Source organism: Myxocyprinus asiaticus, chromosome 3 (assembly GCF_019703515.2).
Source record: "Myxocyprinus asiaticus isolate MX2 ecotype Aquarium Trade chromosome 3, UBuf_Myxa_2, whole genome shotgun sequence".
NCBI lineage: Eukaryota > Metazoa > Chordata > Actinopteri > Cypriniformes > Catostomidae > Myxocyprinus > Myxocyprinus asiaticus.
In genome coordinates, this window is record NC_059346.1 from 8251342 (window position 1) to 8276576 (window position 25235).

Here is a 25235-nt window from a genome sequence, read left to right on the forward strand (position 1 = left end):
TAAAAATACAATCTGGCATGACACTAGGCACAGCATTCAACGACAGTGGGCGAAAAGATAATGCTAAAATAAAAATGGTCACAAACTAGTGCTACAAGAGACATGTATTGATTTATTAACTGATTTAATGATTAATTGAATAATTGTATAGATTCGTAACAATTTCATTGTGTTTAATAATTTAATTTTGAGTAATTTGGCCTTCCATATGACACAATAAGATAATGTTAAATGAAGAAACACACATACAAAAAGCAATGAATGAGTGAATAAAAAATAAAAATAAAAGCAACAACACATATGCTGTTTAATTAATAAATTAACTAAGTGATACCTTTAATAACTATCAGTCAAATGAAATTATGAGTTGTACATTTTAAAGTCATTTTAAATGTTACATTTAGATCTTTGAACAACAGATCTTTGAATATATATATATATATATATATATATATATATATATATATATATATATATATATATATATATATATATATATTAATCTTTGAACAAATAAATAAGCACATGGGATATTAAAATACTGAACATCTTGTAATGAAAATAAAAACAAATAATATATATTTTTTTTAAAAAAAAAACAATGCTTGTATATTTGCCATAAGGTTTCTACATAAAACAGAAATAATAATAATGTTTCAAGGTTGATAATATTTATTAATTATATTTACGTTTGACAATGTCAGTTAATTTGTTTTTGTTGTTGTTTTAACAAACACAAAACAATCTGACATGACAGAATCATGCATACAGAAAAAAAAAAAGATGCTGATAAGCGAAGAAACACATATACAAAAAGTAATTAATTAAATAAATGAAAATAAAAAATAAAAACAACAACACAGGTGCTGTTTATTAATTGGTGACTTTATAAATTACAAACAAACAAAACAAAATCTGAATTGTACATCTTGAAGTCATTTTAAATGTAAAATGTATGTTAAATGTTCAATGTTTTCTAGTTAAAGGTTGAATTCAAAGAAAAATGTCAAATCCAAAGGTAATTCACAGAGATATATTGAGCTTATTTCACGCTGCTCTCAAAGTTCAGCCCTTTGCACCACTAAGGGGCGTGGTTTAGTTGCACAACTGGGCGGAGTTTCGGCGATGAGGTCATCGGAGTAAACAGAAAAGATGGCGACGCCATACACTGGAGCTCGAACTCTAGGAGGGAATGCGGTTGTTTTCGAGAGTTTCGAGAAGCAGTTAAACGATTTACCCGCTGAATTGTTAGAGCATATATTGTGCTTTCCCGTTCTAAACCATATCGACATTAGCAACGTGTCCTGCACGTGCAAGAGGCTGCATGACGTGTGCCATGGCAGAGGGAAGGTCTGGGCGCACCAGTACAAACTCAGGTGGCATGACTTTTCTAAATCTTTATACCTCTATTTACTGACAGCTTTTACAGATATAAGCTTGATGGTTGCGTAAAACGTGCCGGATCCCTTTCAGGTTGTTTAGATGTGCCCTTAATGTTTTATTTGAGAGCTGTCATGTCGCGTACCCATTCTGCTGATGCACCAAATTCTATTGCCTGCTTTCTGCACATGCAGAAAGATTCATATGTGTGATGTTTAACATGAGTTCACATCCTATACTCCTATGTTAAACGCAATAGATATATTTTTTATAACTCTGGGTGACATATATTCTGAGATCCTCTGTAATGAGTCCTCTTATTTATCATATATTTAATCTTAAAATATGGTATGCTTTAATAAATATGCAATATTTACCATTGTAAGTATGCTTTTAGTTATTCACTACTGTAAAATAATTATTAACATGAAATCTCCTTCAAACAGTCTAATATGTTTTCCAAAATATATATGTATTTTTTAATAATAAATAATTGTATTATTATCATTACAGACTAAACATACAAATTATAGAAATAAAAAGTTTTTTTTAGGGTCCACGTTGCATAGCAAATCAGTTTGCAAGGTACATTTTAGAGCTTTTATGGGGCCTATGGGCATACAATTGTCTTCTTTGCCCAACCACAGCACACACAAAATGATTGTTCTATAGAATATGACATACAGCAATATCCTGGCAACATTTAAGGAATATGTTTAGCATCACTTTTATAATCCCTTATTGTGTCGTGAGGTGAAATGTCACTGATGTGCCATTCATGTTTTAGGTGGCCAAGGCTTCAGAGACTGTATCGGCAGAACGAGTCATATGATTGGCTGAAGGAATTCAAGACCCGTCACATGGTTGGTCAACAGATAAGAAGAACAGTGGAGTCTATTTCCAAGAGGTTCTTCACAGAAGTTGTAAGTTACTATGACAGAGACCAACCTACAATGCTGTCACAATTTGCAGTTGTGAAATATACAGTTTCTCAAAAATGTGTCTTTTTGCTATTATCATTACGCAAAAGATCGGAGGTAGATTTACAAGGTAAGCTGGATATAGTTGGTTGCTGTCGTCACTAACCCAGAGATCTGTAACTCAGCCTTGCGTTGGCCAGGTTCTTGGAGACAGCTTTGCAGAAATTGAGTCTCTTGGTGCCCCAGATCACTTCTGTGAGGATGAGCTGCTCACCATTTTGAACTCGGACAAAAGGTTAGAGATGTGCTTTCTCGTTCATGTAGTTTTACCCTTACCAGGTATTGATTTGACAGAATTAAAGATTCGTTCTCTTTCCCTGTATTCCTATTATGCCTTTAGGAGAAGTTTGACATTGAAGTACTATGCAAAGAAAATCCTATACTTCCTCCGCCAGCAGAACATTTTGCGGAGTTTGAAGATGTTCCTTGAGCGACCACCAGAACAACAAACAGCTCTAGAGGGTGAGTTTCACACAAGCACAAGTAATGTTTTATTTCTTATAAATCATAAATTAGTAAATTGCTTCAAAATGTAATAGTGCGATAAGGCATTACCATACCAGTGACAAGACAATATAAGGGCCAGTGTGACACCGGTCTACTTCGTCATATCTGTCAGAATATAATGGTTTTGAAGCTTAAAGCTGACATGTGTAACATTTTCAATGTTAAAATTAATTCTCATATCCCAGCTTAATCAGAGTCAACTATAAGTAAGCGATTTGTAGGTTGATTTCATCTAAAAGTGTAACACTGTGACTCTGTGGCAGTATCAAAACATTACCCCGTTTGATTGGCCCGTCCAGCCTGATACAGCTACGTTGGCTCAACCAATGGCATGAGTTGTGGACAATCTGTTTGCTTTCTGGTATCTGTTTTGAAACAGCAAAATGTTTGGAATTCCATTTGGTCGCGCTAATGGCGGAGAAATTACACACTTAAGCTTTAACATTTAGGAAGCATCACAGGTTTTACTGGAAAAACACATTCCCTTCTGATTTATCCTTGTTTCCAGGTGCTGTTTTGGTCGACCAGTATTGCAACCCTCTGACTGATGTCACTCTTGAGATCATATCTGCCCAGATAGAGGAAATTGCAGACAAGGTGAAGAAAAATCTTCAAGTAAAAAATGCCACACACCCGAGTCTACGAGCCGGCCAAGGTCAGTCAAGTCATTTTTATTACACAACATATCGTTTCAAAGCAGCTTTTTTAGAAACTTATGCTATAACAGAAAATTAAGCTGTAATATATGTAATATCATTAAAGAGAGATATAAAAAATTTATTTGTTGTTGTAATGAGGTGCATTAGTCAGACCCTAGACCTGTGTAGCCAGTCCTATGTATTCTCATTGTCTAATTAAAAGCTTTGTGCTTGATATCGATGGAATAAATGTCCCTGATGTCTCTTAATTTTCTAATCTACTTTGAACTGCATTGGGCAAGCATATACACTGTATATGCATATACACCATTCTCTGTTGACCTCTCTCATCAACAAGGCATTTCCATCAACAGAACTGCCCCTCACTGGATGTCTTTTGGTTTTGGCTCCATGCTGAGTAAATTTTAGAGACTGTTGTGTGTGAAAATCCCAGGAGATTAGCAGTTACAGAAATACTCAAACCAGCCCATCTGGCACCAACAATCATCCATGCGACTATCTAATCAGCCAATCGTGTGTCAGAAGCGCAGTGCATAAAATCATCCAGATACGGGTCAGGAGCTTCTGTTAATGTTCACATCAACCATCAGAATGGGGAAAAAAATGTAATCTCAGTGATTTTGAGCATGGCATGATTGTTGGTGCCAAATGGGCTGGTTTGAGTATTTCTGTAACTGCTGATCTCCTGGGATTTTCACGCACAACAGTCTCTAGAATTTACTCCGAATGGTGCCAGTAACAAAAAAACATCCAGTGAGGGGCAGTTCTGTGGACGGAAATGAGAGCGAGAGAGAGAGAGAGAGAGAGAGAGAGAGAGGTCAAAAGAGAATGGCCAGACTTTTTTGAACTGACAAAATCTACAGTAACTCAGATAACCACTCTGTACAATTGAGGTGAGAAGAATAACATCTCAGAATGAGATGCGGGTTGGCGCTGTTTTGGCATATATGGTATATATGATCGGTGTGTATATATATATATATATATATATATATATATATATATATATATATATATTATACACCGATCAGCCACAACATTAAAACCACCTGCCTAATATCGTGTCGGTCCCCCTCGTACTGCCAAAACAGCTCTGAGTAGTGGTCGACCGATATGGGTTTTTAATGGTCGATGCCGATATCCAGAGAGCAGGGTGGCCGATAGGCCGATACAATGCCAATATATAACACAATTTAATATAGTAAATAATGTAAACATAAAATTGCCAATTTATCTGTACATGAAGAAATTGTTAATATATTAGGAAGGACATAACTGTATACACAGTAGTCCAGCAACCGTAGCATGTCCACGTTAGCAATCGCATTTTCTCCAAAAATACCAAATCAAACCAATTGTACATAAAGTGCATAGAGAATAAGACATTTACTCATAGCACACGTGAAGCGCTTTTACCTTGAAGTTGCACCAGTGACTATTTAGCAGAGATGGGCCACTTCTATTTAAATTAATGGGAAAAATTAGAATGGTCAATGGATGTAGATAGGAAGTCCTGTCTTACAGGTAAAAGAGCCAATCACCTTTTAGATACAGACATTGCCTGTCAGTTAACTCGAGAATGCGTATGCGCATTAACTATAAAAATTGGGAAAATTGCTTTTTTTAATCGTAATCTGAGGTAAAGAAGCACCATTTATGATACCCGTGTTGTCAGATTTTACTGCTGATTTGAAATATGTTCTTTGATCGTAATCTTGACCAATCGTTTTGGACATTTTGGTCTTTCTCCATTCAAGTAAATAGGAGCTGCACTTTCATGACTGGAAATAGTCTCCCGAGAGACTATGGCTGACAGTGGACTGACTTGCTAGAAAGACTTTGGTCGCACTCACGCGCTCGTGTGTATCCAGCGCGAGCCTCAATCTCCTGACAGTTTAAACGGTCTTGATCTCCTGCTTGGATTGTCGTCATGATTTGTGAATCAGAGGAACTTTTGATCCTGATCCTGAAGTTTTGATTCTGGCTCATAGTATATGCACTTCAGAGGAAGGTATTAGATGAGTGCTCGACGGGAAGAAAATGCTGGATTTTCGTGAATTACATCTGTTTAAACGAGATATCTGCATATTTGTAGACAGTATATAATAGAAGTTTTATTATTATTAGTTTTATTTATATTTGCCTTTTTTATCATTAGAAAAGTGACAGGGAACTGTTGAGGAGAGACTGTTAAAATACGTGCTTTAGAGGAAGATAAATGAGCACTCCACAGGATGCTGAAGTTGTGTGAGGTTGGTTTATTACATCTGTTTAAACGAGATATGTGCATATTTGTAGACAGTATATGCTATTAGTTTGATTGATATTTGCCTTTTTATCATTAGACAAGACAGTTAAAAGTTATAGGGAACTGTTGAGGAGAGAGAGGCAGAATGAAACAGACGAGCACTTTAACATTATGAGCTCAAACATGTCTTTCGCGGCTCCGATATGCGGACTGTTTAAATGAGACTGTGTTGCGCACTGGTCTATTATTGTAGTAACACGATGGCACGTAACAACAAAACCAACCGTGACTGGATCTTTACATGTCTCAGTCGTTTCACATGAAAGCAGGTAATTCTCAGCGCCCTCAAGAAACAAAGCGGCCAAAGGGGAAAATTTATCGGCCGATGCCAATAATTAAAAAAGTCAGAATATCAGCAGATTTATCGGCCTTGGTGAAATATCGGTCAACCACTAGCTCTTACCCGTCGAGGCATGGACTCCACAAGACCTCTGAAGGTGTCCTGTGGTATCTGACACCAAGACATTAGCAGCAGATCCTTTAAGTCCTGTAAGTTGCGAGGTGGAGCCTCCATGGATCGGAATTGTTGGTCCAGCATATCCCATAGATGCTCAGTTGGATTGAGATCTGGGGAATTTGGAGGCCAAGTCAACACCTTGAACTCTTGTCATGTTCCTCAAACCATTCCTGAGCAATTTTTGCAGTGTGGCAGGGCGCATTATCCTGCTGAAAGAGGCCACTGCCATCAAGAAATACCGTATACACGGTCATGAAGGGGTGTACGTGGTCTGCAACAATCTTTAGGTAGGTGGTACGTGTCAAAGTAACATCCACATGAATGCCAGGACCCAAGGTTTCCCAGCAGATCATTGCCCAGAGCATCACACTGCCTTTGCCGGCCTGCTTTCTTCCCATAGTGCATCCTGCAGCCCCAGGCAAACGACACACACGCACGCGGCCGTCCACATGATCTAAAAGAAAACGTGATTCATCAGACCAGGCCACCTTCTTCCATTGCTCCATGGTCCAGATCTGACGCTTACGTGCCCATTGTAGGCACTTTCGGCGGTGTACTGGGGTCAGCATGGGCACTCTGACCGGTCTGCGGCTACACAGCCCCATATGAAGCAAGCTGCGATGCACTGTGTGTTCTGACACCTTTCTATCATGGCCAGCATTTAGTTTTTCAGCAATTTGTGCAACAGTAGCTCTTCTGTTGGATAGGACCAGACGGACTAGCCTTCGCTCCCCATGCGCATCAGTAAGCCTTGGGCGCCCATGACCCTGTCGCCGGTTCACTGGTTGTCCTTTCTTGGACCACTTTTGATAGGTACTAACTATTGCATACCGGGAACACCCCAAAAGACCTGCCGTTTTGTAGATGCTCTGTCCCAGTCATCTAGCCATCACAATTTGGCCCTTGTCAATAGATCCATAACACTCTTTTCCAATTATCTGTTGTCCAATGTCTGTGTTTCTTTGCCCACTCTAACCTTTTCTTTTTAATTTTCTGTTTTAAAAGTGGCTTTTTCTTTGCAATTCTTCCCATAAGGCCTGCACCCCTGAGTCTTCTCTTTACTGTTGTACATGAAACTGGTGTTCAGCGGGTAGAATTCAATGAAGCTGTCAGCTGAGGACATGTGAGGCATCTATTTCTCAAACTAGAGACTCTGATGTACTTATCTTCTTGTTTAGTTGTACATCTGGCCTTCCACATTTCTTTCTGTCCTTGTTAGAGCCAGTTGTCCTTTGTCTTTGAAGACTGTAGTGTACACCTTTGTATGAAATCTTCAGTTTTTTTTTTTTTCATTTTCAAGCATTGTTTAGCCTTTCAAGCATTGTATAGGGTAAAGCTGTTTCTTTTTTTTGCCATTTTTGACCTTATATCGACCTTAAGACATGCCAGTCTATTGCAAACTGTGGCAACTCAAAAACAAACACAAAGATAATGTTAAGCTTCATTTAATGAACCAAATAGCTTTCAGCAGTGTTTGATATAATGGCAAGTGATTTTCTAGTACCAAATTAGCAATTTAGTAATGCATGTGTATATATATACAATGGTGGCCAAAAGTTTGGAATAATGTACAGATTTTGCTGTTTTGGAAGGAAATTGGTACTTCAATTCACCAAAGTGGCATTCAACTGATCACAAAGTATAGTCAGGACATTACTGATGTAAAAAAACAGCACCATCACTTTTTGAAAAAAAATCATTTTTGATCAAATCAAGACAGACCCCATTTCCAGCAGCCATCACTCCAACACCTTATCCTTGAGTAAGCATACAAAACCCTTCATCTGGTGAATATATATACAATAGGCTATAAATAGCTTAAATGGACAGTTCACTCAAAAATTAAAATTCTCTCATCATTTACTCGCCATTCCAGATGTATATGACTTTCTTTCTTCTGCTGAACACAAAGATTTTTAGAAGAATATCTCAGCTCTGTAGTTCCATACAATGCAAGTGAATGGTGGCCAGAACTTTGAAGGTCCAAAAAGCACGTAAAGGGAGTATAAAAGTAATCCATATGACTCCAGTGGTTAAATCCATATCTTCAGAAGCTATATGATTGGTGAGGGTGAGAAACGGATCAATATTTGTCCTTTTTTACTATAAATTCTCCTCCCTGCCCAGTAGGTGGCGATATGCACAAAAAATAAAAATAGTCAAAAACAAAAGAGGAGAATGTGAAAGTTGAGGTTTCCTTTAAAAAAGGACTGAAATATTGATCTGTTTCTTACCCACACCTATCAGATCACTTCTGAAGATATGGATTTAACCCCTGGAGTCATGTGGATTACTTGTATGCTGCCTTTATGTGCTTTTTTGACCTTCAAAGTTCTGGAGACCATTAACTTGCATTGTATTGACGTACAGAGATATTCTTATGAAATCTTCATTTGTGTTCAGCAGAAGAAAGTCATACAGGGTGAGTAAATGTTGAAAGCATTTATATTTTGGGGTGAACTATTCCTTTAATTTGGTTAATACTTAAATATAGAGTGTTGTAACAGAGCCAAGTCTCCATCATTTCAAAATAAGTGTCCTTTGTGTGTTTTGGGCTTTTTTATAGTTAAGTCCTGCGTTATTATTGGGATTTTTGTAACGATAAATCACATTTTGTTAACAATAAACTGCATCTAGGAATTTTTTTAATTTTTTTTTTGGACTCTTGTAGCCTCTGTGTCTGTGCCCGTCATAGAAAGACTAAGAATATTTTTAACAATTCTATAAATAGATTTCCTAAACTATCGGCCAGTTACTCAGTTATCGGCCTTTCCACCACCTTAGTTATTGGTATCTGCAAAATCCACTATCGGTCGACTTCAGTTTTAGCATCCGCCCTAAATCTGTCTTCTCTGGTTTGTTTTTCTAGGTGACTGCTTTGTTCTAGAAGACATGGAGTTTCAAAGGCAAGTCATTTGTGCTCTCAACGTGGTGTTGTATGACCAGCTGCAGTACAAGGGCAATGAGCGAGACTACTATAATCCACTAAACTCATACATACATCAGGTACATGATTCACATGACTACCATCTCATGTCGGAAATATTCAAGTTAGACTGCTATTTTCCTGTGGATAACCTTATACATACATAAGCTCTTTTCTAAAACCTAGTTGCATACCTAGATAGCATTTTAAGGCATCATAGGCACGCTTCTGACACGAAGGTAGTTCCAGATATTAGGCAGTAGAGCTGCACGATTAATCGTTAAAAGATCGCGATCTCGATTCAGACACCTACGCGATCTCCTTTCTAAATGACAACGATTCTGCAATGTATATTAATGTTCCCGTGGCATGCCTTTGTAAGTTGGTCAAATTTAAATGAGAAATTCACTTCAAGATGCATTTTTAAATGTTGATCTTTTAAACTTTACATGGCATCTACAAAACACAGCGCTCCTGCACGAGATGCTGAATAAACTAAAACGTTTTTCCAGCATAGTGGTTTACAAACTGCAGGGTGCAGCCATTATTAGCTAAGAGTATGACATAATCTCTGCTCAATTCAATATTTTAATAGCCACCGACACAATATCGGCATTACCCAGATCTGACTAAATTCGCTACCCGTGAGCTGTTTGATTACAGCCGGCTGCTTTCCACAGTCACATGCGTGTGTCTGCCCGTACGCTTGTAATCAAAATACCCCTCTTTAGGCGATATTAATTTAAACACAGCTGTTAATTACCAGTGTAAACAGATGGGATTAAATCTGCACTGTCTTTATGAGATATTAAAGCAAACACAGCCGTTAATGTATAAGCAGACAGGACAAATTCTTCAAAGTGTTAGATCTGTGCGATCTCAAAATGTAAATCAGCTGCAAGCTGTCTGTTATAGGATTTAGGCATTCTTACTGCATCAAATCAGTATTAATGTATATCTAATAACCACACAGTAAAGAGTGTCAAATATTTAAATAGTTTCATTTTGCATTAAATTACTTTTTTTTTAATGTTTTTATATTATAATATTTTAAATGTTTAATTGCTACTGTTGCTAAAAAACTTAAAGCACTGTTTAATCTCTTCTCTATTTACTGGCTCTTGAATAATTCCTTTAAAAGCTTGAAGCAATTGAAGCAAAAAAAATAAATAAATTATATATACAGGTGCATCTCAATAAATTAGAATGTCGTGGAAAAGTTCATTTATTTCAGTAATTCAACTCAAATTGTGAAACTCGTGTATTAAATAAATTCAATGCACACAGACTGAAGTAGTTTAAGTCTTTGGTTCTTTTAATTGTGATGATTTTGGCTCACATTTAACAAAAACCCACCAATTCACTATCTCAAAAAATTAGAATACATCATAAGACCAATAAAAAAAACATTTTTAGTGAATTGTTGGCCTTCTGGAAAGTATGTTCATTTACTGTATATGTACTCAATACTTGGTAGGGGCTCCTTTTGCTTTAATTACTGCCTCAGTTCGGCGTGGCATGGAGGTGATCAGTTTGTGGCACTGCCGAGGTGGTGTGGAAGCCCAGGTTTCTTTGACAGTGGCCTTCAGCTCATCTGCATTTTTTGGTCTCTTGTTTCTCATTTTCCTCTTGACAATACCCCATAGATTCTCTATGGGGTTCAGGTCTGGTGAGTTTGCTGGCCAGTCAAGCACACCAACACCATGGTCATTTAACCAACTTTTGGTGCTTTTGGCAGTGTGGGCAGGTGCCAAATCCTGCTGGAAAATGAAATCAGCATCTTTAAAAAGCTGGTCAGCAGAAGGAAGCATGAAGTGCTCCAAAATGTCTTGGTAAACGGGTGCAGTGACTTTGGTTTTCAAAAAACACAATGGACCAACACCAGCAGATGACATTGCACCCCAAATCATCACAGACTGTGGAAACTTAACACTGGACTTCAAGCAACTTGGGCTATGAGCTTCTCCACCCTTCCTCCAGACTCTAGGACCTTGGTTTCCAAATGAAATACAAAACTTGCTCTCATCTGAAAAGAGGACTTTGGACCACTGGGTAACAGTCCAGTTCTTCTTCTCCTTAGCCCAGGTAAGACGCCTTTGACGATGTCTGTGGTTCAGGAGTGGCTTAACAAGAGGAATACGACAACTGTAGCCAAATTCCTTGACATGTCTGTGTGTGGTGGCTCTTGATGCCTTGACCCCAGCCTCAGTCCATTCCTTCTGAAGTTCACCCAAATTCTTGAATCGATTTTGCTTGACAATCCTCATAAGGCTGTGGTTCTCTCGGTTGGTTGTGCATCTTTTTCTTCCACACTTTTTCCTTCCACTCAACTTTCTGTTAACATGCTTGGATACAGCACTCTGTGAACAGTCAGCTTCTTTGGCAATGAATGTTTGTGGCTTACCCTCCTTGTGAAGGGTGTCAATGATTGTCTTCTGGACAACTGTCAGATCAGCAGTCTTCCCCATGATTGTGTAGCCTAGTGAACCAAACTGAGAGACCATTTTGAAGGCTCAGGAAACCTTTGCAGGTGTTTTGAGTTGATTAGCTGATTGGCATGTCACCATATTCTAATTTTTTGAGATAGTGAATTGGTGGGTTTTTGTTAAATGTGAGCCAAAATCATCACAATTAAAAGAACCAAAGACTTAAACTACTTCAGTCTGTGTGCACTGAATTTATTTAATACACGAGTTTCACAATTTGAGTTGAATTACTGAAATAAATGAACTTTTCCACGACATTCTAATTTATTGAGATGCACCTATATATATATATATATATATATATATATATATATATTTATTTATTTATTTTAAATTAGTAAAATAACAGTGTTTTATTGCTTATTTGCCTACCAGTGCAAAACTAAGTTGACATAAAACTGTTAATGAAGCTTTTTTTCCACTCATTTTGCTTTTTAATTCGCATGTGAGAAACAGGCTAAATCGTTTCATTTATTTTTTTATGCAATTTTTAACAGAATTATTATTTTTTTTTTTATTTCTTTTGAAATAATAACAAGGTGCTGTTTAGTTTGTAATGTATTCGTTGCGCCTTCTTGTGGACTAAGGACATTTTAAATTTATATATATATATATATATATATGATTTACAACTTTATTGCATTTTTGCATAGATTGAAGCAGAGAACATTTTGTCAGAACCTCTAGTACATTACATGTTACTTTTAGTACCCTTATGTCCTGGTTTTGTAAATCACATAAGCATTTTTTTTTCTTCAGAATCGTGAGAGAATCGTGATCTTTATTCTAAGCTACAAAATTGTGATTCTCAATTTATCCAGAATCGTGCAGCTCTACTAGGCAACAAAAGATGCTGCTTAATGAGATACCTCATTTTTTTGAGTTTAAGGCAGCGTTGCATGTGTTTTTAACAGATAAAGCAATGCCAGAATGCAATGCAACAAGCTCAGATGAAGTTGAGTCAGTAAATGTTAATTTCATCAGTTGCTGAAAAGTGTCTTTAAAAAAGTTAGTTTAATTGGCTGTTTTGCTTATTTGTGTATAATAATGCATATTATTTGAGTGAGCTATGCATTTTTAATTCTTATTATAGAATCATGTTGTTAGATTAGCATCATGCTAAGTCAAACTCTACTGTAATTGATTGTGAGTCAAGTCTCTAGTGCTTTTTGTGTTAAGAGGCCTATTTGTGTAGAGTACAGATTTTCTGCCAATGTATAGCATTTCAAATCAGTCACTAATGAGGTTCTGTTTCAGTAAGTATGCTGTTTTAGAGGATGTTCAGACCAAACTTTCTTTTTTAAAGCTAAAGGTAGCGCAATAAATGGAACAGAATTCCAGGTCTTGAGCAGGGTCAGAAATTAACTTTTTTTCTGCGACACTAGCGCCAGCGAACAGAATTGCAAAAATAAACAATGTTTTCAAAACAGCTTTCTAACGACGCACCTCGTCTGCTATTGTTCAAACATTCAGATGTTTGGCTCATGCCATTGGTTGAGTAATGTTGTTGGGGTGGGTCTAAGCAGGTCTCTCAAAACAAACACAGGAATTTTTATAGTGCCACATAGACACAGTGTTTACAGTTTTGAGAAAAATAAACCTATGAATGGCTTACTTATAGTTATCTCTGCATATTAAGCAGGGATTGAGAACAGTATTTTAACACTGAAAAAACAGACCTGCAGCCTAATTGTCCTGGAGGTAAAAAAATTATTTAAAAAAAAGCACTAAATGCATTACATTTTTGTATTGCATGTATAATTGTTTATTTAAAGAACACAATGAGACCTGTAGCGCCCCCTTCTGGTTAGGTGCTGCTCCGTCGGACTGGCATTCCCATCAGTCTCTCGGTGCTCTATATGACTCTGGCCAGGAAGTTAGGAGTCCCTCTGGAACCCGTCAACTTCCCCAACCACTTCCTGCTCCGCTGGTGCCAAGATCAAAGGAGGTGGGTGTTATCTGCATTTCAGTTATTATCTGTTACTATATTTAATTATACAGCAAACTCTTACATGTCTGAGCAAAATTGAAAATTTGTATTTTAGCACTTTTCATGTTGTTGCCTCTAAGTGGATGGTTCACTTTTTGCTGTATTCCTTATTTGTAGGTCACTTTGGATAAAATGTAAATGCAAACACAAATGAGTGTCAAAAGAAGTTCATTACATTTATTTCTGTCATAGTTCATATTTAACTTAGGTTTAAGTCAGCTGATATTAATGGTCTTAAAATGTTAATATGTTCTCTGTTGTATTCACTTGTTCAAGTATTAAAAATATAATGACAGTAATGGGACATGATGACTAATGTGAGCTTGTTTCACAGAAGTGGTGACATCTATGATTATATGTACATTGATGCGTTTGGAAATGGCAAGCAGCTTGCTGCTAAAGAGTGCGAGTATCTGATTAGACACCAGGTGACAGCAGATTACTACGGCGCTATAAGCACCAGCGAGCTGCTACTGCGAATGGTGGGCAACCTGCTTAACATCGGCAAGAGAGGGTAAGACTTGTGCTAGGATTTTATTCCATAGTAAAGGAGTATCCAAACCTATATGACTTTCTTTCTTCTGTGAAACACCAAAGGATATATTTTGAAGAATGTCCATTTTGCACTTTTCCATACAATGAAAGTGCTGTTATATTCTTATAGTCATCTAATTTTGCTGATCAAAGCTTTTTGTACTTTTAAGACGGGTGTGTTGGTTAATTTATTAACAAACCTTTCTTTTATGCACATTTACATATTTACACTCTCAGTTTTGCTGATAATGAAGCAGGTGTTTTAATGAAGCACATTTACACAAAATGTGTTTGTATTTTGTCAAGGGAAGGGAATGAGAAATCGTATCAGCTCCTGCGGGACTCTCTGGATCTCTACCTCACGATTAACCCTGATAACGTTCAGTATCTTCTGCTGCAGGCCCGTCTATACTTCCACCTGGGCATCTGGCCGGAGAAAGTAAGAATACATTTGTATGTCAGTATCAGTAACAATCCACTTGAGAGTAAATAAAAAAAACATTAAAAGCGTTTCAAGCCTTGGTACAGTGGCTAGCATGTATTTTTGCACATATAATACTGTGCAAAAGTTTTAGGCACTTGTGAAAAATGTTGCATAGTGAGGATGTCTTCAAAAATAATGCCATAAATAATTTTCATTTATCAATTTATGTCAAAATAAGTCCAGTTATCATAAAAAAAGCTAAATCAATATTTGGTGTGACCGCCTTTGCCTTCAAAACAGCACCAATTCGGGGGCCTGGGTAGCTCAGCGAGTATTGCTCAAGGATAAGGTGTTGGAGTGATGGCTGCTGGAAATGGGGCCTGTCTAGATTTGATCAAAAGTGACTTTGTGATCAGCTGAATGCCACTTTGGAGACCAAATAGTTTTCCTACAAATGTATGTCCTCATATGTGGACAGTGTGACTAAGTTGTGAAATTTTAAATAATATCCAGCTATAGAAAGTCAGATTTTTTTTAATTCTAAATCCAGGAGTTTCCAGGAGTGTTGGTTATTTATGTTTTATGTTACAGACATTACATCAGAAATAGACATAATTAACACTGATTCAAAGTAATGGCCAGCATCATCCAATCACTGCCAGCCAGGTTAAAATTAAATTATACATTATAAATTATGAATCTATGTACTGATTACCATTGTCCCATGTCTACCAAAAATGTTGAGTGGTCCAAATATCATCTGCAGCCTGAAACTGAACTTTTGTTAGGAAGTTTGAATTGAATGCACTTAGCTGCATAGAGAGCTATAGGATGCTCCCTTGCTCCCTATTTAGTGAATGACTTAACCTCCAGTGTGCTGTCTGTTTGCACTGGTCTCAGAATAGTTTGAAATGCACCTTATTTTCATCCTAACTCCATATACAGCCTCTGCAATCATTGTCAACATTTTCCAGTTTTTGCATGAACCCATTAATTCTCAATGTGATATTGCACAGTAAATATAGAATATTTTAACTGAAACTGAGCATACTGTCCACAAATGTGGTCAATGTGTTTAACAGTGTGCCGTTTTGCGATAAATCGCTCAAATTTACAAAAATTGCATATTGGATGAAAATAAAGACTCTAATCTTTTGAATGAAACAGGTTTCAATGTAAAAACGTAATGAAGTTTCTTACCAGATGTAGTTTTGTTGATGTTTCTCCCAAACACAAACTCCTCTGTGATCAACGCCATATTGATTGATCACATGACTCTGTGCGTCGAAAGTTAAACACTTTACTGACAGCCCAGAGTCTCCTGAACTAAGATCAGTTGATTTAAATTAAATTAAATTATGTGTTGCATATAGCGAAGCCAAAACGTAATGTCCACACATGTGGACGTGGGGTCTCAGGACGTTAAGACAAATGTTTTTGAAGACTTTTGCACAGAACTGTATATCAGTTTTACATTTCTTGGTAGTTGTTTTTAACCAAAGAGGCTTGTAAAGGAAATTCAAATTTTATGTTTGAGATGCTAATTTAGGTAATAAAAAGGTTGATGGTTTGAGCCCTGTAAAGAACAGTCCATGAGCCATCGCCGTTGTGCCATCACGATCCATAATTTAAATTTAGGTCGCTCCATTATATGGTACAGTGATGGTAATACCATGGTACTTTGATATATACCATGGTTCTGAAATTCATGTACCATAGTATTTACATGGTACTCCAAGGTACTTACAAAAACAGGGACTGAAAACATTCCAAGGAATAAAAACAAAAACTGAAAATGAACAAAAAATGTGCTGAAAGTAACCGAAAACAGAAATGAAGTTCCTTTCAGTAGTTCCAGAGTGAAAACTTTTTTTTATAAATGTTAGTAACCGGTTAATAACCGGTTAATTGGGGGCCTGGGTAGCTCAATGGTAAAATACGCTGGCTACCACCCCTGGAATTTGCTAGTTCGCTAGTTCGAATCCCAGGGCGTGCTGAGTGACTCCAGCCAGGTCTCCTAAGCAACCAAATTGGCCCGGTTGCTAGGGAGGGTAGAGTCACATGGGGTAAACTCCTCGTGGTCGCTATAATGTGGTTCGTTCTCGGTGGGGCGCGTGGTGAGTTGAGCGTGGTTGCCGCGGTGGATGGCGTGAAGCCTCCACACGCGCTATGTCTCCGTGGCAACGTGCTTAACAAGCCACGTGATAAGATGCGCAGGTTGATGGTCTCAGACGCGGAGGCAACTGGGATTCGTCCTCCGCCACCCGGATTGAGGTGAATCACTACATGACCATGAGGACTTAAAAAGCACATTGGGAATTGGGCATTCCAAATTGGGAGAAAAAAATAAATAAATAAATAAAATTAAAAAAAATAACCGGTTAATTTTGGTCCGATAATTATTTCCATGAAACCAAAGTCTAAATGGTTTATTACCATACATTTTTTGGGATTACACCACTTCCTGTTCCCCAAAAAATTAGTCTTCTCTCTTTTTAGTTGAGCATGATAAGCACGTGCTTTGATTCTGAAGGAAATTGTTGCATCACACACTTCTTTGCCTTAATGCACATTGTGGATGTAGCCTTCTGTGATATGCTTAAGACCTTTTAGACAACTAGTTACTATGTATACATGCACGGTTAATCTAGAAACAAGGAAAAATATTGAGGTAAGAAGTACATTTCTCAGTTGTTTCGAAGTCCTCACTGAATTATTGTTAGATATGATGCATTGATATAGATTTGATGCTGCCGGGTTCTGACCAAGAAGCAGATCTGTAATTAAAACAAATAATTAAAATAAAAAAAACAATTACATGTTTAAAATAATTCATCCCACAAAATATGACGTTTAGTCCAAACGCACCCAAGCAGTATGTGCATGCATGCAGAAGAGAAAGATTTTGGCTATTAATGAATTTTAGATGGCCAGATGTATTTTTGTATTGTATATTTTTGGGGATATATTTAATATTAAGAATACATTTATTGAAAATAATTTATTTTGTATAGGCTACTGTACTTAATTACTTTGCTTGTTATGATTTCTATGCTGATAATTCCCCCACAAGGGAAAAAAAAAAACATTAATTTATAACTTATTTTGGTTTAGGCAAGTTCCTTATTATGAGCGTGTTTTTTTTAGACCAGGTCCCTTTTTTTTTTCTTGTGAGATCTGGCAACACTGCAACTGGTATATCACCCACCCTTAGTACAGTTTACAAAAATTATCCAGATTTTAACTGTCATTTAAAAAAAGAATGTTATTAACTATTCTTTAATTTCGTTCTAACCTGTTGGAAAGGAGGCAACGGAACGCTAGAAATGAAACGAAAAAATACAGTTTCTGCTCGGAACGAAAGGAAATGAAAAATATTTAGTTTATAGTCCCTGTACAAAAATGCAGTGGTGCTACCATGTCACAAGTGCAAAAACCATGATTGTAACATGCCTCTTTTTGTTACTTTTTTTAAGTGTTATAATACATATACTGTAAGTCACTTTAGACAAAAGTGTCTGCTGAATGATACATTATTTAAGCAGGCATAGAAGTATAAATGTCAAATGCTGTGAATAAACCACAAATGCCATTAAGGATATTGAACCAATACAGTTGCAGTTCTTGATACAAGTCGTATACTAAGACCATTCGAATATGATTAAAAAACAAAATGCTAACTCTATGTCCTCGTATACTCAAGGCTGATAATTGATTTTCATCAATGCCTAATATAACCACTATGTTTATAATGTCTTGTCTTGATATAGGTATTGGATATTCTGCAGCATATTCAGGCTTTGGACCCATCTCAGCATGGTGCTGTGGGGTATCTGGTCCAGCACACACTAGAACACATCCAGCATAAGAGGCATCCAGTAGAACCGGAGGTGAAGAGACGCAGCGCACCTGAGCACAGAGACGTGCAGTACTCCGTAGGCCTTGTCATGAAACACAAAAGGTGCGTTCATGTTTGTTTGTGTGTGATATTAAACTCATTATTGTTTATAGCAGTATTGTTTCAGTAGCACTTTATAATAAGGTTCAATTTGTTAACATTAGATAACTACAATATTTAAGTGGTGGTGGCATAATGGATTAAGCACAGAACTGGTAAGCAGAAGGTTGCTGGTTCGATCCCCACAGCCACCACCATTGTGTCCTTGAGCAAGGCTCTTAACTTCAGGGGGATTGTCCCTGTAATAAATGCACTGTAAGTCGCTTTGGGTAAAAGCATCTGCCAAATGCGTAAATGTAAATTTCGACATATAGTAATACATTTTTAAAATCAAAAGTTGGATATGTTAACATTAGTTAATTACTATGAACTAACAATAACAATTATAATTTTATAATCTGACATTAACAAAGATGAATTAAATGATGTAAAAAATATATTGTTCATTGTTAGATCATGATAACATCAAGGGGAACATACAGTTGAAGTCAGAAGTTTACATACACTTAGGTTGAAGTCATTAAAACTCATTCTTTAACCACTCCACAGATTAAATATTAGCAAACTATAGTTTTGGCAAGTCGTTTAGGACATCTACTTTGTGCATGACACAAGTAATTTTTCCAGAAATTGTTTACAAACAGATTGTTTCACTTTTTATTGACTATATCACAATTCCAGTGGGTCAGACGTTTACATACACTAAGTTAACTGTGCCTTTAAGCAGGAAAATTCCAGAAAATGATGTCAAGCCTTTAAACCAGGGGTGTCAAACTCAGTTCCTGGAGGGCCACAGTCCAGCAGAGTTTAGCTCCAACCCTAATTAAACACACCTGAAGCAGCTAATCAAGGTCTTCAGGAATGCTTGAAGATTACAAGGAGGCATTTTGGAGCAGGGCTGGAACTAAACTCTGCAGGGATGCGGCCCTCCAGGAACTGAGTTTGACACCCCTGCTTTAGACAATTAGCTTCTGATTGGAGGTGTACCTGTGGATGTATTTTAAGGCCTACCTTCAAACTCACTGCCTCTTAGCTTGACATCATGGGAAAATCCTAAGAAATCAGCCAAGACCTCAGAAAATAATTGTGGACCTCCACAAGTCTGGTTCATCCTTGGGAGCAATTTCCAAATGCCTGAAGGTACCACGTTCATCTATACAAACAATAGTACGCAAGTATAAACACCATGGGACCATGCAGCCTTCACACCGCTCAGGAAGGAGACGCATTCTGTCTCCTAGAGATAAATGTAGTTTGATGTGAAAAGTGCAATTCAATCCCAGAACAACAGCAAAGGACCTTGTGAAGATGCTGGAGGAAACAGGTAGACAAGTATCTATATCCACAGTAAAACGAGTCCTATATCGACATAACCTGAAAGGCTGCTCAGCGAGGAACAAGTCAATGCTCCAAAACCATCATAAAAAAGCCAGACTACAGTTTGCAACTGCACATGGGGACAAAGCTCTTACTTTTTGGAGAAATGTCCTCTGGTCTGATGAAACAAAAATTTAAATTTTGGCCATAATGACCATCGTTATGTTTGGAGAAAAAAGGGTGAGCCTTGCAAGCCGAAGAACACCATCCCAACCGTGAAGCATTAGCAGTATCATGTTGTGGGGGTGCTTTGCTGCAGGAGGGACTGGTGCACTTCACAAAATAGATGGCATCATGAGGAAGAAAAATTATGTTGATATACAGGTACTGGTCATATAATTAGAATATCATCAAAAAGTTGATTTATTTCACTAATTCCATTCAAAAAGTGAAACTTGTATATTATATTCATTCATTACACACAGACTGATATATTTCAAATGTTTATTTCTTTTAATTTTGATGATTATAACTGACAACTAAGGAAAATCCCAAATTCAGTATCTCAGAAAATTAGAATATTGTGAAAAGGTTCAATATTGAAGACACCTGGTGCCACACTCTAATCAGCTAATTAACTCAAAACACCTGCAAAGGCCTTTAAATGGTCTCTCAGTCTAGTTCTGTACGCTACACAATCATGGGGAAGACTGCTGACTTGACAGTTGTCCAAAAGACGACCATTGACACGTTGCACAAGGAGGGCAAGACACAAAAGGTCATTGCAAAAGAGGCTGGCTGTTCACAGAGCTCTGTGTCCAAGCACATTAATAGAGAGGTGAAGGGAAGGAAAAGATGTGGTAGAAAAAAAGTGTACAAGCAATAGGGATAACCGCACCCTGGAGAGGATTGTGAAACAAAACCCATTCAAAAATGTGGGGGAGAACCACTACGCACAGACGTATGCAAGACATGGGTTTCAGCTGTCGCATTCCTTGTGTCAAGCCACTCTTGAACAACAGACAGCGTCTGAAGCATCTCGCCTGGGCTAAAGACAAAAAGGACTGGACTGCTGCTGAGTGGTCCAAAGTTATGTTCTCTGATGAAAGTAAATTTTGCATTTCCTTTGGAAATCAGGGTCCCAGAGTCTGGAGGAAGAGAGGAGAGGCACACAATCCACGTTGCTTGAGGTGCAGTATAAAGTTTCCACAGTCAGTGATGGTTTGGGGTGCCATGTCATCTGCTGGTGTTGGTCCACTGTGTTTTCTGAGGTCCAAGGTCAACGCAGCCGTATACCAGGAAGTTTTAGAGCACTTCATGCTTCCTGCTGCTGACCAACTTTGTGGAGATGCAGATTTCATTTTCCAACAGGACTTGGCACCTGCACACAGTGCCAAAGCAACCAGTATCTGGTTTAAGGACCATGGTATCCCTGTTCTTAATTGGCCAGCAAACAATACCCCATAGAAAATCTATGGGGTATTGTGAAGAGGAAGATGCGATATGCCAGACCCAACAATGCAGAAGAGCTGAAGGCCACTATCAGAGCAACCTGGGCTCTCATAACACCTGAGCAGTGCCACAGACTGATCGACTCCATGCCACGCCGCATTGCTGCAGTAATTCAGGCAAAAGGAGCCCCAACTAAGTATTGAGTGCTGTACATGCTCATACTTTTCATGTTCATACTTCTCAGTTGGCCAAGATTTCTAAAAATCCTTTCTTTGTATTGGTCTTAAGTAAAATTCTAATTTTCTGAGATACTGAATTTGGGATTTTCCTTAGTTGTCAGTTATAATCATCAAAATTAAAAGAAATAAACATTTGAAATATATCAGTCTGTGTGTAATGAATGAATATAATATACAAGTTTCACTTTTTGAATGGAATTAGTGAAATAAATCAACTTTTTGATGATATTCTAATTATATGACCAGCACCTGTATTGAAGCAACATCTCAAGACATCAGATATGAAGCTAAAGCTCGATCACAAATGGGTCTTCCAAATGGACAATGACCCCAAGCATACCTCCAGAGTTGTGGCAAAATGGCTTAAGGACAACAAAGTCAAGGTATTGGAGTGGCGTTCACAAAGCCCTGACCTCAATCCAATAGAAAATTTGTGTGCGAGCAAGGAGCTACTAACCTGACTCAGTTACACCAGTTCTGTCTGGTGTTCTGACCCACTGGGAATGTGATGAAAGAAATAAAAGCTGAAATAAATCATTCTCTCTACTATTATTCTGACATTTCACATTCTTAAAATAAAGTAATGACCTAAGACAGCAAATGTTTTCTACAATTAAATGTCAGGAATTGTGAAAAACTGAGTTTAAATGTATTTGGCTAAGGTGTATGTAAACTTCTGACTTTAACTGTATGAACTTCCCTTTTGAGAATTGCACAGCTTTTTATTCACTTGACTAACACGATCAAGTTTTGCACACAAACAAAAAAAGGAATTTTGCTTGTAATTTTAAATATATTTTTGTTTAATAATTTAATAAATAAGGGGGGCCTGGGTAGCTCAGCGAGTATTGACGCTGACTACCACCCCTGGAGTCGTGAGTTCGAATCCAGGGCGTGCTGAGTGACCAATTCCAAATTAGGATTTTAATTTTTTTTAAATAACATTTAAAAGGGTTCAATTTATTTGTATAGCAGTGTTCACAATACATTAGTGACCTGCTCCATCATTTTGAGTCACTTTGACCCAGAAACACATTTTGAGTTTTTCACATGCGTCTAATGATAATTATTTTGTTTCTGCTTCAAACCGTTGCCGAGATACCTGTAATCATTTAAATGCTGATTGAGACTTTCCTTTTTTACTTTAGTTCATAAAACCAAAAATATGTTTCTGTGCCTTACAAACCACCCAGTGAGCAAGCCAAAGGCAACAGTAGCAAGGAAGACTCCCTAAGGGGCCGTTTATACAGAATGCACTTTTGCATCCATCTGCAATTCTATTTTTTAATTATGTTTCTGCATAAACATGCTCTAGATGGTCTGTGACCGTGGTGCCACATCTTGCTGCTTTGTTAGCGTCTCATGTCAAGAGTGAAGTGTTTTTAAGATGCCATGTCAAGTAAAAAAAAAAAACTCATGTCAAGACACCTGCATTCCAATCCATTCGTTGCACTGCGCTTATAGCTTTTTTTTTTAGCACAGGAACGCATCCTGTCTGTTGTCTCTGTAAGATTTTTAAGTAGATGAGGAAGAAACATTTGGGTAAAAATAGTTTACAAAGCTTTTCCCTAAGTATGAGAACAGATCATTTACATAATGCATATTTTGTTGCAAGAGTCCTCAATCTGACTATTTTTCTTGTAGGTCAGGTTATAACTGTGTTATCTACGGATGGGACCCTAAATGCACAATGAGTCAGGAGTGGATTAACACCATGAGGGTCCATCAGCTGTCTAAGGGACCCGATCAGCCCTTCTACAACGTCCTAGTGCAGGATGGGACCTGTCGATATGCTGCACAGGGTGAGTTTTCTCAGGCCTTTCCTTTTTATTTCTTATTGATCAGATTGATTTGTGGATTGGTGTGTACATACACATCTTAATACCAGGTCCATATTATGCATTTTCATTTGAAGGCCCACTGTATAATGTAAGTAGCAGCATTGGGCTGTTGTCACACTAGGCTTTGAGCATGCCAAATTATTTCAGAAACCACAAATGGGCCTGTTGTTAATTGAGTAATTAGATTTATTTCAAGATTAAAAAAGGTTGCAGAACTCATTCTCTTTCCATTGCAGAGAATCTGGAACCTCATTCTGCCCCGCTGGAAATCGCTCACCCCGAGGTCGGACGCTACTTCACCGAGTTCTCTGACACGCATTACGTCGCTAACGAGGAGCTTCAAATGCGTTACCCAGAGGACATGTGCAAGACCCACAGGACTGTAGAAGAGCGTTACCATGGTCTCACCCCCAAATCAGGGCAACCACAGGAGCCCATCGCCAATTTCCAGGACCATGATTTATTAGATCCATAGGCCAGGATGCCACCACCCTTCCCTTTCTCTCCCTTCCCATCACAAATGCTTAGTCACACACTTTTAACATATCCACTTGCTCATGAACTGTTAAAGGACGTTGTTCAACACAACTGATATGGGGCCAGTTCTATTGGTTGTAATTCAACTTTTATCTAAACTGCAAAAAACTGATCTAGTAAGGGCAAAAGCTAGATCAATTGTTTTCCTTAAAACAATTGATGACGAGTGAATGATGAGAGTTTTCATTTTAGGAATAACTTTCACTTTAAAGTCTTTTTTATTTGTCAACATCTTGGTCCTAGATCAGTTTTAACTGTAACTTTGACCCAGAGCTGCAAATGTAGTCAGAGCTGAAACAATGTGATGGAATAACAGTATTTGTATGGATCCTCACAAAATGTACTCTAAGTAATATGTATAAATTATGTTTAATAATAGAATTTACATAAAAGATTATCTGTGTATGTGGTGATCAGCTTCAGGTCCATTTGCCACATTGAAAATTCATTCATTCTGTAGTCTTACACGTCTCACTAAACTAATGCACTAACTCATGTCACATCCGTTAATAGTTCAACAAACATGCACTTGACATGACATGTGATAATATGTCTGAGCTGTCCCTCTAAATGATTTTGTAATGTTTATTTCCAAGTTATAAAAACAAAAGAGAACAAGGGTTCAAGGAATTCTTGGCTTAATGGTTGTAAATACAGAAGTATTGAGAATATATGAGAATGAATCACAATAAAAGGAGAAGCTTGACTTTTTTGTCCAGTTATTTGTTCATTACTTGTCTGTTTATAAGTTTTAAAAGGTATTTAATGTCTTAAATTATATATACTTACTATTATGCATTTTACTTTAAATGAATACCAAAATATTTAAGCCTGCTTCTTTTAACATCAGTTCTCTTTCAGATTTCTGAGGCATATTTATAAAATTATGAATCTGATAGATCTAGCAAAATTTGTGTCTACCTCCTACTTTATGACATTCAATTTTAACTTTGAAATATTTAGGTGGATTTGCCTTGAATAACTGGGATTCCATTTTGAAGTTAACCCCTTTGAAGTGATTGTTTGACATTATTTTCATTTGATTATCTTTACATTCTTAAAAAAAAAATACTCTTAATAGAATGATTTTCATTTAAATTGCCATATATATATATATATATATATATATATATATATATATATATATATATATATATATATATATATATATATAAAAAAACTTTTTCACATTACCATAATAAGAATATTATGCATTATTTGCACTTTAACCCTTAAATGC

At 37.2% G+C, this 25235-nt stretch overlaps 1 protein-coding gene across 3 annotated transcripts; it reads left to right on the plus strand.

Annotated features, from left to right (window-relative positions):
• The first annotated feature begins 1139 nt into the window (after positions 1-1139).
• LOC127430226 (F-box only protein 21-like) lies at positions 1140-24701 on the plus strand. Of its 3 annotated transcripts, none has more exons than XM_051679849.1 (12): positions 1140-1376; positions 2168-2303; positions 2486-2595; positions 2701-2822; positions 3376-3522; positions 9161-9297; positions 13515-13651; positions 14028-14207; positions 14534-14666; positions 18422-18612; positions 23262-23419; positions 23695-24701. In XM_051679849.1, the coding sequence occupies exons 1-12, from the start codon at positions 1153-1155 to the stop codon at positions 23931-23933; spliced, it is 1914 nt and encodes a 637-aa protein (XP_051535809.1). In that variant the 5' UTR covers positions 1140-1152; the 3' UTR covers positions 23934-24701. The 3 variants fall into 3 exon arrangements, with proteins under 3 accessions (XP_051535809.1, XP_051535820.1, XP_051535828.1); XM_051679860.1 differs by having other exon boundaries at positions 14031-14207; XM_051679868.1 differs by having other exon boundaries at positions 2501-2595.
• Positions 24702-25235: the final 534 nt, after the last annotated feature.